The 15,709-nt window shown below is 42.2% G+C and overlaps 1 protein-coding gene across 1 annotated transcript in view; it reads right to left on the bottom strand.

Moving 5' to 3' along the window:
• Aebp2 (AE binding protein 2) overlaps positions 1–15,709 on the bottom strand; it is a 43,365-nt gene that overhangs the window by 7,528 nt on the left and 20,128 nt on the right. Inside the window, 3 exon segments of the mRNA XM_027429960.2 lie at positions 3,673–3,797; positions 6,754–6,940; positions 12,691–12,798. Of these exon segments, the coding sequence (XP_027285761.2) occupies positions 3,673–3,797; positions 6,754–6,940; positions 12,691–12,798 (420 nt within the window).

Raw genomic sequence — 15,709 nt, forward strand, 5'->3', positions numbered from 1 at the left:
ACATATACTCATAATTTAAAAATAAATAATTTTTTAAAGGCTCCAAACAAATGTTAAAGCAACGAATGGCTGTCATGATGGGTCAGCAGTTAAAAGCACTTTCCACAAGGCTGAATTTTACCCTTGATCTACACGGGAGAAAGAGAAGCAACTCCCAAGTGTCTTCTGATATCTACATGGGTGGATGGATAGAACAAAGAACAAAGGAAACAAGAAGTAAAGCCCGGAACCAGACTTGGTGGTGCACACCTATGATCCCAGGCAGGAGGGCCAAGGAGTTCAAGGCTATCCTTGGCTACATGGTTAGCTCCTTAACAGCCTGGGCTTCTGGAGATCCAAAACTGCTGCAAAGAACAAGATGTACTTTACAAGGAGACATCTGTGCCTGGGTTTTTACTGCTGTACTTAGTGGGCCAATTCATCTTTAGGCTACCACTAATTAACTTACCTATCTATCTAGACAGTGTATCAAACCACTGTCATGCTAGCAAGACTGAGAGCCAAGTGACTCCTGGTGTTGGACAGCTCTCCATCGTCCACTCTCACATTGGTGGTTAGTGTGTTTGTCAATCTCTATAGCATGTACTAAATTCACGTCACAAATACCCAAATAAATACTATGCTACCCCGAAAATATATTACAACTAAAAACAGAACTTTAAACAAAAACAAGCTAATTCCTCCATTATGTAAAAGCTTGCAGTTGAATAAATGCCTTAATTTTCGACTTGTCAATTAATGGGAAAACTCAGAAGCAGATTTGGAGGCAATAAAGCAGAAGCCTACAATGAGAAAACAATGTAGCCAAGCGAGCACAGTAACCCAACTGGGCACTGGGGATCTAGTGACCTCTTCTGGAGAAAACTTCAATTAAGACATGCATTAGCACATGTAAGCAGTCTAAATTCTAAACACTGAGGTTATTTCCTGTAACAGTTACTAACAAGGAAACTTATATTTGCAATTTGTATTTAAGCATTTCTGCTTAAAGTAGATGTTTAAGAAACATTTTAAGGTACTATCTCATCGGCTGATCTAGAGCTCCAGAGATTCACTTGCCTCTGTCTCCCTAATACAGGATTTAATACGTGTTTCACTAAGTCTAGTGTGTGTATGTTTGTTTTAGAAGGACGCTGAGGTCTAGAGTTTGAAACCAGACTGTGTAGACTATGTCCCAAACTTTCAAAGGTTGAACGTACTAACATACACTGGTGTCCAAAAAAAAAAAGGGGGGGGGCAATGGATGCGTTCAAACACACACTCTCTCTCTCTCTCTCTTTCTTTCTCTCTCTCTCTCTCTAAATATGAAGTTTCTTCCTAATTGCTTACTATATTATTCTAAAATAATTTTTTTAGGCCAGGTTTAATGATTTTTTTTTTTTTTTGCCCATGTTTGCACATACAAACGACAGTTCAGTGTACAACATGTAGGTCCCAGGGGTCCAACTCGGCTTGTTAGGCCCAGCAGCAAGAGCTCTCATTCACTTAGCCATCTTTCCACTTTTAGTTTTTTGTTGTTGGTTTTGTTTTGTTGGGTTTTTTTGCGCCGTATTTTTTTTTAACTTAGCCTGGAACTAATTCACTGGCTAGTCTGTGAGCTCCAGGGTCTTCCTGTCTCACTTGCCAGCACTGGAGTTGGACATAGCTGAGGCTTAATCAAGCTTGAAATCACCTTTTCTTTCAAGCTTGACACAGGTCTAAGCTTCTTGTCAGTGTGTTATCAAAACACTTTTTCACTGCAAGACAAAATGTGCATTGCTATTCTTTAACTTACATTTATTTGTGTGGAATGAAAGAGAGGTGTGTGTAGGTGCTCATGTCACAGCACACACATGGGGGTCAGGGAAGTTAGTAAACTCCATTCTCTGCTTTTACCAAGTAGGGATTCAACTCAGGTTTGCAAGCTTGGTGGCAAACACCTTTAGCGAACCATCTTACTGCCCCCAGGTTCCTTTTCTCCCTCACAATCCTGTCAGCACAGAAACCAGTTACGCACGCACGCATGCACACAAATTAAGTCCAGCAGTGGTGGCACACTGGGGAGGCAGAAGCAAGCAGATCTGTGAGTGAGGACAGCCTGGTCTACAGACAAGTCCCAGGATAGTCAGGGCTACAGAGAGAAACCAGTAGGTTCCACAGGATGGGCAAAGAAGCGTGGGAACTACAAAGGAGACAGGAGCATGTTCTGGCAATGGTCTCATCACTAGTTACAGCACTTGGTGACTACTCAAGCTTTACTGACTTTCCCACTTGCCTCTCACTTATCTGCAACTGTGGTTTTCTCAAGCACAGTCAAACCTGGAATATTATAAACAGCTCAAGGTGTTTTCCTTAACTTCTCTTAACCTCTCTAGCTATGATGTTCATACCCCAAAAACTGACTGCAAGAAATCTCATTATAAGATAAAGAAAGATGTCAATCTATGATCAATCCCAACTGGTAATTGGCAAAGACACTCGCTGCATAAGCCTGGAGATCGGAACACAATCTCTAGAAACCGTACAAGAATGGAGGAAAACAACCGAGCTCAAAGCACTCACACACATACATCATGACTCTGCACAATCAAGATTTTTATGTCTCTGTGTATGAGCGAGTGAGCGAGCGAGGGGGGGTGAAAATATCTGCAAACCACAGGAGGGTGTTGTCGCCCATGGAATTGGGAGTCACATATGGCTGTGAGCCACTTGACACAGTGCCAGGTCCTCCACAAGAGCAGCAAGCATTCTCAACTACTGAGCCATCTCTCCAGCACCAATAATTTTAAAAGCCAAAATTACACATTTTTTTTTTCAAGAATTCAAAAGGCCAGGTCTTATCTAGAGACCTTTGCAAAACTATACCAATTTAAAAACCACTGGAAGGGGACTAGAGATTCTCCTTGGCTACTGGCTCAGAGGTTAAGAGTATTTGCTGCCCTTAAAGGAAACCAGAGTTCAGATACCAGCAACATTGTGGGAGCTCACAACTGTTTGTAAATCCAATTTCAGGACATCTGACCTTCTCAGACACTAGACACACACACGTGGTGCATAGCACACACACACACAGACAATAAAATTAGTTCCTAGCTAACCACAAACTAAACTCATCTTACAGCTTTGCTTTTTCCAAAATGGCATTCTGCTTGTTCTGGGTTGAAAACCTAGCCTCAAGAAATGGTGACTCTGTACAGTGTGCTGGACTCTGTACAGTGTGCTGGACTCTGTACAGTGTGCTGGCCACCACAATTCTAGAAAACAGGGGTTATACCTGTAAACAAAGCACATTTTAACATCTCTTCCTGCCTCATGATCTGTAGGCCTCCATTACACCCCACACCAGCCCCGCCCCCAGCCCCACCTGGCTTTGGCTTTTAGTACTAGGACCTTATACATGCTAGGAAAGTGTTCTATTACTGAGCTACATCCCTATTCTTCATTTTGACTAACTCTGCTGCCTGGGCTGGCCTGATACTTACTCTGTAACCCAGGCAGGCCTTCAACCTACAATCCTTCTGGTTTAGCCTACACAGTGTCAGAATCACAGGTGTGTACCACCACATCCAATACATTTTGTGACTGTAACAAAATTTCCTAAATTTTGAGCAATTTATAAATATAATCATGAAAACCAACTTTTACTCCCCCCCCCCAAATCTATATAATTTGAAAGAAAAACAGAATACTTACAGTACTATGAAAAACAACACTGTGTCCCTTCCCTAAACTCTCTATGTGAGCCGAGAGGTTAAAGCATATGGCTCGATGTCTTATGGCATCCAGTGTTTGTGCATCGAAGAAATCATGTGGTCGTGCTAAAGTCAACACAAAAACAAAACAAAACCAAGTTAGAGACAGTTTAGAGAAAACAACAACAATAACAAAACAAGTCAACATTCTGCTAAATTCTAAGGTATTTTCCAAGCCCAGGAGAATGCAGCTTTAATCGGAGGAATCAGCAAGCCTGCCCAGTGCCTACTTCCATGTCTTTGTGTTTGAGGTAGAGCTCTGATAAGGTCAGAACAGGCAAAATTCCAATTATCAATAAACACAACAACCTCACACTCCACCATTCCACATTCCAGCCGCTTTATTTTTTCATAAAAAAAAATCCTCTAAACCTCTTGGATGTTCAGCAATAACCATCTCTACCTGTGCAACAAGGAGGTTTCAAACCTATTATGTGACTTCATGAACATCCCATTTTTATATGCTATCAAAAATCTTCCCAAACTTGAGAAAAGAGACCATATTATTTCGAAGCTTTCAACCAGTGTTTTCTTGAATACAAAAAATTTCCTAAGTAAGAACATAAAACTGCACATAAGGATTTGAGATAGCATGGCGCACGCCTTTAGTCCCAGCACTCGGGAGGCAGAGGCAAGAGGATCTTTGTGAGTTTGAGACCAGCCTGGTCTACAAAAGCAAGTTCTAGGACAACCTCCAAAGCCACAGAGAAACCCTGTCTTGAAAAAAAAATTTAAAAAAAGATTTTGATATGGCACCTATGTTGCCAGTCGAGTCTTGAACGCTGGAGGGCTCGAATAATCCTTTCACCTCAGCCAGATATGTCACTAAAATCTTAAGGATCGAAGCCAGGGCCTGCTACGTGTAAGAAAGTACTCTACCCCATCAACACATTTCTAAGTAACAGTAAATTCAAAGTTTCAATCAATTCTTAACTGTATAACTGTGCACATGGCTTAACCTTTATTAGACTGCTCCTTTCTTTTGGTAATTAGTTTCTCTGATTTCTGAGATGGTCTCACTATATGGCCCAAACTGGCCTGAAATCCCTTCTATGGTCCAGGCTGGCCTCAAACTCACAACAATCTCTTCTTTATTGTACCAAAATAAAATCACAGTTAGATCAGGTTCAGCAGCTCAGGGCCAGCCCAGGGAAGGAAGCAAGATCCAATCTCAAACACCCAGAGGGGGTAGTCTCCTAGCACTGTCTAAGCATTGTGGGGGCTGAAGTAAAGACAACCCTGGTTTCTAACCCAACCTTGACTGAAAGTTAGGCTGTAGTTCTACTTAAAACCTCTGATGAATGAATTGAAATGACGGTGATGAAATACATACCCGAGTAAGGGTTTTAGAGGAAAAACAGAATTCAAACCACAGCCCTGTCTCAACCACGATCCCCAAAAGTAAAAGGTTTTACTTGTTTTAAAGTTTCAAGAGCAACATACATTCATTCTCCACAAACAAACCAGCCAACCAGACCCCAACAGTAAGAAGTGCTTGCTCCCGTCCATTCCAGTCACTAGCACTCGCCCTCCTCAGCAGCTGCCTGAACAGAAACCGCAGTCAGAGCAGCATCTCCTCAAGCAGCATGTATGCCGGTTGGGTGCTGAACCGAGCCCACCTTCACTTTCTAACAATTCTGAGCAGGTAGGAAGTGGAATCAGGAGATCAAGGGTTTGAGACCAGCCTGGGCTAGGCTGAGAATGCCTTGAGAAAAAAAAAAAAAAAAAAAAAAGCAAAAAAGGGGGCCTGGATTGGTGGCACACACCTATAATCCCAGCACTGTGGATCTCTGTGAATTCCAAGCCTGCCTCCTTACAGTGAGACTTTGTCTAAAAAAGAGAAGCCAATTGTGTAAGTATTGCTAAGTAACGGGAACAGTGAATAGATTTAAATGACGACACTGTGAAATGAGGGGCAAGCTCCCCTGAGTTTCCAGTGCGATATTAAGCAGTTCTCTTTTTTCTGTTTTACATTCGTGGCGGAGGGAGGTGCATGTCAGTGCCTTGGCCCACCTATGGAGCTCAGAGAGATGACTAATGAATTCTCTTCTTCCACCATGTGGGCTCCAGGGATCAAACTTACACCATCAAATTCCTGCCTCTGGTTACTGGCCTAACTTCCCTCAGAGATAGGCTGTGCTGTGAAACTTTAAGTGGAAATAAATTCTCGAAAGTTATTCATGGCCAAAGTGTTTAGAACTCAACTAGTTAAGACAGCATGAAAAGATACTTCTAGTAAATTTAGTAGGAATGAAACTTTTTTCCTTTGTGATCAATTCATTTTGTTCACTGTGTCTTTGACTAACAGAAATGTTTCGGGGTTTTAGAGGCCAGTTACATGACTTGAGACCTGCATCTGCCTTTTTCCTCTTCCCAGTCAACCAAGTGTGAGGAGAACCTGTCTGCTCACCATGTCATCTGCGGGACTGACTACCTGCACAACAGGGTTCCGTCATCCCTCCCTCCCTCACCCCCTCCCTCACCCAATCCCCCATTCACTTCTCTTCATTGCAGATGTAGTGGCCCGACAGTCTCCATGTTTCAAGGTTAATTCTTACCCTCAGCACTGTATGCCATCTAATCATTCTAACCCTAAATATCAAAGGAGTATTTTATAATCCAGTAATCATGAACATCATCTTCCTATGTTCATGTTGCAAACACACATTTCACATATATTCTACACTTCATTGATGGCTTACTTCTGTTTTTTACTTTTGACATGCTCACAGTTTTCTCAAGTATTTGCAGAAACAAACATTGCCATGTTTTAAACTTTCCTAACTTGTAACAAATCAAAGTACTCCTAGTATCCAATTCTCTAAATATCTTTAGTTTATATTCTGTGATCACAAACACTTAGTGCTCCTTTCGCTTCTGCAAACACTTCTCACTAGACTCTCACAATGACAGGCAGGCATATGTTACTTCTCATAGATATCAACAAGCCAAACTCAATACCAGTTACACCAGACTTGCCTACAGCCCTTTTTCTCCATGGAGGCTCTAAGTGAACACTTACGTAATGAGCGCCGTCTTTTGTTCTTTAGTTTCCTCCTCTTGTTCATCCCAGCTTTAGAAGGAGATTCTTCTTTGGCCTTTGGCTGGCTAGAAACTTTTGAGGAGTTCTGCTGACTGAAGTGTGTGGGTACGTGGCGAGCTAGCCCTCCCTGAGAAGCAAAGCTGGCATTGCAGCCACCAACTACACACTAGAAAGAAAAAAAGAAGGGCTGTCAGGGTTACGCGTGAGGTCTGAGCACACCTTCAGGCCAAGGACGTTTTCCTGCAGTGAACTGCACAACAACACTGGTCCTAGAAAAGACACAGGAAGCGTTTCTTTTACAAGCTCACTTTAAAAACAAACAAGCTTTCCAACAAGTACACCACTTCTCAGTGCTATGGCTGTTTCCAAAACATATTTTTACTGCCTCTCCACTGGCATCAAGACAAAACCTACAGGGTCGACTTCCTAGGAGATGGTGTGAATAAACCATGCTTATCAAGACAGGAAGGACACTGACTCCTTAATGGCTACTCCAATTCCTAGATAGTATTTGTTTATATTAAAAAAGTGTCTCCTTATGAAGCCCTAGATGGCCTGGAACTTACTATTAGGCCAGGATGGCCTCAAATTCAGAATCCTCCTGCCTCTTCCCCACCTCAGAGTGCCAGGATTAAAGCCATGCAACACCGTCAAAAACTATAAACTAGCCAGCTGGGTGTCGGTGGCACATGCCTTTAATCCCAACGCTTGGAAGACAGAGGAAGGAGGATCTTCAGATACCTCCCTACTTTTCTAGACCGTTTTATAACAAGTAGGAAGAAATTTAAAAGTAGAGTTTGAAAAGCTTTATGTATTTGTTATATTCCATTAGAGAACATTCTCACAGATCAATCTACTTAGTTTCTGACTTGGAAAACAAACTACAAATATGTAATTAATGAAGTTCAGCACTAGACATCCAAAATACCACCACACACATGCCTCCAGGCTCTTCTATCCAAGACACTATCAATCCTAACTTTGGAAAAAGTTCAGCACAATCTGCTATCTCCTTTTCAAAGTACCAAGACGTATGCTCACTTGGGTCTGCCATCACACCTTCACTGTGTGTACACACCCAATTCACACTTTCAATATATCTTGGAAATATGGACACCCTTATACATATTTTAAGCCCAGAAAACCTTGTGAGTCACAGATATGTCTGCATAAAGTAGGAGAAATCCACAGCTGTGTGCTTACAGAGTTTCATAAAATTAAGGACAGCCCAAACATTCAACAAGCTACTTATATGGTGCTAGTCAGCATCATAAAAGTGGCACCTGGCATTATTATTAAGACTCTACACTCCTTTATGAGTGCTCAGTGAGTGTGAAGGAAGAATGACTCAGGATATCAGTGCAAACACTTCCTAGTGTCCACTGTCACACAAGGTACAAGAACAGGGACAAACAAAACCAATTTCCTGCCCAGAAAGGGTATCTACAAACTCATCAAAACACAGAGAATGTAGAAACTCCAACAGCAGAGCTAAATTCATGCAACAGGCTGGGGTGCAGGTCAGTGACAGACACAAGCACAAGAGCCTTGAGTTCCAGCCTCAACGCTGCAAAAAGAAAACAAAACTAGCCTGGAGGTGGTGGTGCATGCCTTTAATCCCAGCATTTGGGAGGCAGAGAAGGGAGAATGGATCTTTGAGGCCAGCTTGGTCTACAAAGCTAGTTTAAGGACAGCCAGGGATACACAGAGAAACCCTATTTTTGGGGGTGGGGGGGGGTGGGGGGGGAACCTGTAAAACAATCTTATCAATGGAATAATCCTCAAGTAACTTTGTGTTAAAAGCAATGAGTCAGTAAATTTGAATTTTTAAAGATGTCAAAAAAACACAATTAACAAAAGATAGCCTGAAGCTAGAGAGAGCAGCCAGTGCTCAGGATTAAGAAATTCCCAGCACTCACAACTATCTGTAACTCCAGTTCCAGGAATCTGACACCCTCAGACATACATGCTGACAAAACACCAATACAGATAAAATATAAATAAATTATAAAAACAAAAAATTAGCCTATTCAACACATAATTTTAGCAAAGTATATTCAGTTGAAATCAGACAAGATGTCTCCCCCCTTGCAAAAAAAAAAACCAATGCAAATTTTCAAAGACCTTCATTTACACCTGAGATTCAAGCTGCTAATAGAAAACACTTCAAAATAAGCATGGGAGTTGGAAAAAATAGGTCAGTTGGTCAAATCTGATGACACAGGGTTTGTCCCCTGTCACACCCATCCACATCAGGCACAGAAGCAGACATCTATAATCCTGACATGAGGATACATAGGCAGATGGATTCCTAGAGCTCATGGGGCAGATTAGCCAAATTGGCAAGATGGGGCTCAATGAGAGGCCATGGGTGGATGGAGACTAGGGTAAGCAGAGAGGTTGGTTACACTGCATGCTCAAGGCCTTGGTTCATCCCCCAGCTTCTCACTTCTAAAGAGAAGCAGGATCAGGCATTCAAGGCCACCAGCAACTACAGAGCTGTGAGCCACAACTGAGCTGTGACACTATCTCAAGGAAGAAAGAAGTAGGGATCAAAAGCAACTGAGGAAAACACTCACTGCCAGCCTCTGACCTAGATATGAACATATATGTCCCTCACACACACATAAATGATATAGGCATAGGTATTTTTTCTGAATAACACTCAGATTAACACAGGAAATAAGACCAAGGATTACAGAAAATCAAAGAGCTTCAGTGCAGCAGGTTAATATCTAAGATGTACACAAAGCTATAAAAGTAAAAACACCAAAAAGTTTAAAACACAAAACAAAACTGGCAATCAGGAAAATGATAATGAACTCTATCCTCCACATATGCCCCAGCACAGACACACAGACATGCTTATATATGCATAAAATTTTTAAATTTTCCTGTCTGGAGAGAGGTCTCATTGGTAAGATCACTGGCTGCTCTTGCAACTGACTGGAGTTCAAATTCCAGCACCCACACTGAACAGCTTCAAGAGATCCAATGTCCTCTTCTGGCCTCCACAGGAAACCATAGGCATACGTATGAACCTACTCACACAGACAACAATAATAATAATAACAACAACAACAAACAAGAGCTTTAGGGAGGTACAGTGGCACATGCTTTTAATCCTAGCACTTGAGGAAGGAGGAGGAGCAGCTCTCTGAATCTGAGGACAGCCTGAGTTTATGTAGTTCCAGGGTGCACAGCAAGACCCCATTTCAACAATAATCTCAGGGTGAGCTTCTTGTTCTCAGTTTCAATTTGATGAGGCACAGAAGTGAGCCACTGCAGGTGACTCAAGAACATTACTCATCACTAACAAACCATCTAGTAAAAGTCAACAAAACTTTTAAATGGCCAAAGACTTAAACAGGACAGAGACAGAACACTTGAAAATACTCAGCAGCATCACTCACAGGAGACATAAGAAATTAAAACACAGCCAGAGCTCTGAAGCAGAGCTCTTGCCTCATGTGCACAAGGCCATGGGGTCCTATCTCTGGAAAGATCAAAATGTCAAGCTACAATGCGGTAAGATTATTCAAACTTTTTAGCCAAAATCAGAATGCTGGCAATACTAATACATTTTGTAGCAAAGAAAACCAAGTGCATGGACAGGGATAGACAGACAAACACTGTACTTTAACCTTTCTGTGGAACCTCACACAGCAATTTTATACAAAGAAAAATCAGCTGCTTCAGACAATTTCAATTAATCTTATCAATAACTTAGTGGATCAAAGAAAAAGCAGAGCTGAGGGGCTCCCACAACTAAGGCAAGATAGCAAATAGCAGATAGGAGTGACCTATGACAAGGGACAAACACAGCAGAAAGGGAACAAAAAGACTTTAGTGGTCAAGACTGGAATCCGGCTCTCAACAATCTGTACTAGGCAGTTTGTGACCGCCTGTAGCTACAGCTTCTCAGGAAATGCGACTCCTCTTGGTCTCCAAGGGCAACTTCACTCTGCACTGATTCCAGATACCCACATACCCACAAGGGGGCAGGGGGAATGGTGAGGAGGCAGGGGGAATGGTGAGGAGGCAGGGGGAATGGTGAGGAGGCAGGGGGAATGGTGAGGAGGCAGGGGGAATGGTGAGGAGGCAGGGGCAGGCACATCTCTGAATGGCCAACCTGGTCTACATGGAGACTCTCATAAAACACAAAGTATTAACAATAAATATTTTTAAAGGCCAATTTCCTGAAGAGGAAAATCTGTTTTTCCTTAATAATCTTTCTTCACATTGCCTGGAATGTTCACTATCTAGATAGCACTGTTTTCCTGATTTACATGATCCCTAAGGAGAAACCAGAAAATAGGGAGCTTGATTTGATGAGTACATGCTGGACACATATGTGTAATTATCAAGATGAACCCCATCAATATAGACAATGTATTGTACTAGTGAAAATACAGATTTCTGTAACACACAAAAACTTCAAGTTATACTCTGTAACACACTCCTCTAACACCTTTAAAAACAGATGCCTTGCCTATCTCCAGTGGGAGTTGGGCATGGAGGCACATGCCTTTAATTCCAGCCCTTGGGAGGCAGAGGCAATCAGATCTCTTGTGAGTTCAAGGTCAGCTTGGTCTACAAAGCAAGTTTCAAGCCAGCCAGTTACACAAGACAGCTTTAAAAAAAAAAAAAAAAAAAAATATGCCACTAATAAGTAAGTAAACATATCCCAGCCAAAACTAAGAGACATATATTCATATAATCATATAATGTAAGCTATTAATAGGATAAGCTTGTTACAGTGTAAATTAGAACAGTGTATTTAAAATAGTTCAGCAGAAACACACACTATAGTTCATATTCAATTTTCTGTAAGGCCAAGGCATGGGGACAGACACATGCCTGTGATCGACACTCAGGCATTTTGAGAGCAGCCTGGACTATACTGGAAGCTTCAGGTCAATGGAATGAATATACAGCAACGCCCGTACACAAAAGTAGAGGGAGGAAGAGGGAAGGGACTGCATTTATCTCTTGTTCCATTTTCTAAAAAGGTGAATTTCTGAGAAAGTAATAAAATAATAATCCTAATTATATATGCAGGAAGAAGATAGAAGAGTAGCAGCAGAGTGCAGTGGGGGGGAGGGGGGGCCTAAGCATGTTTCCAAGGCTAGCTTCAAATTCCTAGGCTCACACAACCCTCTCCCAATTCCCCAGGCCTGTGGGAATGGGCCTCTGGCTCCAAATATTTCTAGTACCTCCAACTTGTTCATGGTTCTCTTTTAAAATAACTCAAACAACTATATTCTGACAAAACTCAAAGGAAATTTCTTACACAACATTCACTTTGGCTAGGGTTTTAATAATTATTGTACTTTTTTATAGTGATCCTTTCAATTCTGTGGCATATGCATGCCATCAAACAAAGTATTTTCTTATATTTTAGAAGTCCAAAGAATTCTTCCAGAAACTTACTTTTAAAGATCTCCCAGAACATGCCAGGAAGTGGTGGTGCAAACCTTTAATCACAGACAGAGAAAGACAGGAGGAACTCTGTGAGTTCCAGACCAACCTGTTCTACCAGAGCTAGTTCTAGGACAGCCACAGAGAAATCCTGCCTCAAAACCTCCCCCCTCAAAACTTTAAAAAAAGTTAAAACAAAGGGATCTTTTTCATTTTTTAGAAGGCACTGGGGACAAGTCTGTGGGAAAATGTTTGCACCTCACCACTGAAAAATGTTAGAAAGGTCAAAGCATGCTCGTTATACAGATCAGCCAGGCACGGTGGCTCAGCCTGTTATCCCAAAACTGGAGAGGCCAAGGCAGCAGAGTTGCCAACTTTGAAGCCAGCTTGGCCTACATAAGGAGTTCCAGGATCACATGAGCTAAGATTACAGAGTGAGGCCTTACCTTTAAAAGATGAGCTCACAGTGGCTTTAGAAAGCCTGCACATACATACCTTGAAAGGTTTGTCCCCACTGTGCGTCAGCATGTGCCGCTGCAGCCAACTCTGACTGGTTGACGGAGTGTTATACACCTTACAGCCTTTCCACAGGCAAACGAACACCTGTTCAGGAGAACAACCATCACTCATCTCAATAAAGACTCTCACCATTCAGAATTTCAAATACAATGAAAATCTTCAACTGATATCAAGTCACTGCCTGGGCATTTGTACAAAATACACTTAACTCTCGTTTCCCAATCGGCAAGAGTTTTGCCCCGTTCTCCATGCTGCATCTTCTCTCAGTTTAAGAAACTAACAGAACCCTCAGGATGGAGATACATAAAAGATGACAAGCTCTGCACACTAAGACAAGTTTACTTGTGTTTTTATAAAGAATTTGCTAATTCTCAATACCAGGAAAATATGAAAATGATCAATAAACATTAACTAGTAGATACGCTTTTAACATCAAAGAATGAGTCAAAAACTATAAGTCACATTCAAATTTTAAAAGAAAAATAAAAATTTTGTTATCAAGTTTTTCTACTCATGGATACCTATTCTCACATTCCTATATTCTATATTCTATATTCTTTTTGTTTTTGGAGACAGGGTTTCTCTGTGGCTTTGGAGGCTGTCCTGGAACTAGCTCTTGTAGACCAGACTGGTCTTGAACTCACAGATCCACCTGCCTCTGCCTCCCCAAGTGCTGGGATTAAAAGCGTGCGCCACCAACACCCGGCTCTATATTCTATATTCTTGTACTGTTCTTCCCACTAAGAAGTCCTTTCAGGTATCTTAATTCTAAAGTAAACATACAGAGGTAAGGGACAACAGACCTATCACATTCTCAACCTCAGGGAATCAAATCTGACTAAGTCTGGAAAGTTCCAGCCTAACCTTCCCTTAGTGAGATTTCTTAAGTATTTGTCAGGGCCCATAAAGATGGCTCTGCTTCATCTTGTTTTAAGGTCACAGTTTAAAACTATCCTTATTCTTCCCAAGGTTAAAGTCATAAGACCTAATGGTCTAAGGTGTGCCTGCCACAGGATGTTTGATAAGTAACAAAAGACTTGTTCTGAGGTGTGTTTACTCTTGACCCTCAAAGCCCAGATACTGAAAAATTTATTCAAAGGCATGGTTACCAAATGTTTGGAGAATTAAGGAAGAGGTCTGTTTCTTCCTTGTATCTTGACAAGTCTTTTGCCATGTTCCCCTTTTTGGTTGGGGTATGTAAGAATGGTAAAGAATAAACTTGGGGCATCCAGTATTGACTGGATTGCCCTCCAGAGTCTATTATGTGTCTCTGTCTTTATCTGCTGTTTCTCAATCCACTCTCCCCCTCTCAGGTAAGAACTGGGCAAGTCATCTGGATCCGACTGAAGCCGCACAAAGTGGGTTACAACAAGTATTCCAAACGCTGGCAACTGTCCCACCCACTACAGTCTTTTCCTGAAAGGAAAGAACTGGCACCTTAAGCCAGGCGTTGGTGGCGCACGCCTTTAATCCCAGCACTCGGGAGGCAGAGGCAGGTGGATCTCTGTGAGTTTGTGACCAGCCTGGTCTACAAGAGCTAGTTCCAGGACAGCCTCCAAAGCCACACAGAAACTCTGTCTCAAAAAACAAAAACAAAAACAAAAACAAAAAAAAAAAAAAGAACTGGCACCTTAAGCCACAAAAACTGAGACCTTGCCTCAAAACAAAACAAAACAAAACAAAAAGCTACTGAGAGCTTTCTTCCTAAGAAGAATCATACACAGAACCACTTCAGTACTACAGAGTACTGCATACAGAGCACACCAAAAACACACGCAGACTGAAGGGCTGAGAATGCAGGTCTGCACTAGAGTGCTTGCCTGCCTGCCATGGACACAGCCTGGGGATGAATCCCAGGGAGCACCAAGAAAATCAACTCAAAACATAAAACACAGGGCTCAAGAGACAGCTCAGTGTTCAAGAGCACTGGCCACTGTGTTAAATTCACAGCACCCATTTGGTGGCTCACAACAATCTGACTCCAGTTCCAGGGAATCTGGCTTTTTTCTTCTAGCCTCCTTGGGAATCAGGCAAACATCTCAGTCTATGAAATAATGACAGAAGTCAGGTGGACTCTGTGATCTACTCTGGCTTTTGGTTTTCTCAGATGGAGCTGTGTGCCAATTCTACTGCAAGCTGGACCTGGTGACAGAAGTCTGACTCCAGCTCCTTAGCAGGAGCTGCAGGTCTGGGACTGCTGTGTGACCCGAAGCTAGTAGAGCATTTGCCCAGCATACACAAACCCTGGAGAAACTAAGTGGGATGACCCATGTCAGCAACTGGGAGGTAGAAACAAGAGGATCAGATGTTCAAAGTCATCCTTAGCATGTGAGGCCAGCCAGGACTCCATCCATGAGACCTGATCTCCAAACAGAACCTATTCTAACAAGGCTCTCACTGCTGCCCTTCTAGATGGCCGAGCCCATGGTGCTGCACTCAAACATGAGTTAGGCAGGCACTGCATTTCACAACACTTCCTCTGCCCCCCACTGACTCCTGGCCTTCCTATATTCATCCTGTGTTTCAGAGTCCAACTTTTAAAGGTTCCTTTAAACCAGGCTGGCAGAGCAGGGCTGTAATTGTAGCTGCTCAGCAGGATGAAGCAGCAAGATGCGTGCAAAGCCTGCTTGGGCTACAAATGAAGTTCAGGGGGTAAATCACAGGGAACTCAGGTTCAATGCACCCAGTAGAAAATGTTTCCAGGATCACTTTTAGACCAGTGGGGTGGCTCAGTCGGCAAAGGCACTTCCTGCCAAGCCTGATAATTTAAACACCAGCCCCACGTGGTAGAAGAGCCAATTCTGGCCAACTACCCTCTCATCTCTACACCCACCCCAACATTCAATAAACAGTGGATAAATGTGATACCAACATATCGAAACAGACAATTTAAAGGGTTAAAGAAACTAAATTTACTGGATATAGTGAGTTAAGTATGCTTTTAAACTCATCACTGAGGCAGAAGCAGGTCGATCTGTGAATTTAAAGCCAGCCT

The sequence above is a fragment of the Cricetulus griseus genome, chromosome 8, assembly GCF_003668045.3.
Source record: "Cricetulus griseus strain 17A/GY chromosome 8, alternate assembly CriGri-PICRH-1.0, whole genome shotgun sequence".
NCBI lineage: Eukaryota > Metazoa > Chordata > Mammalia > Rodentia > Cricetidae > Cricetulus > Cricetulus griseus.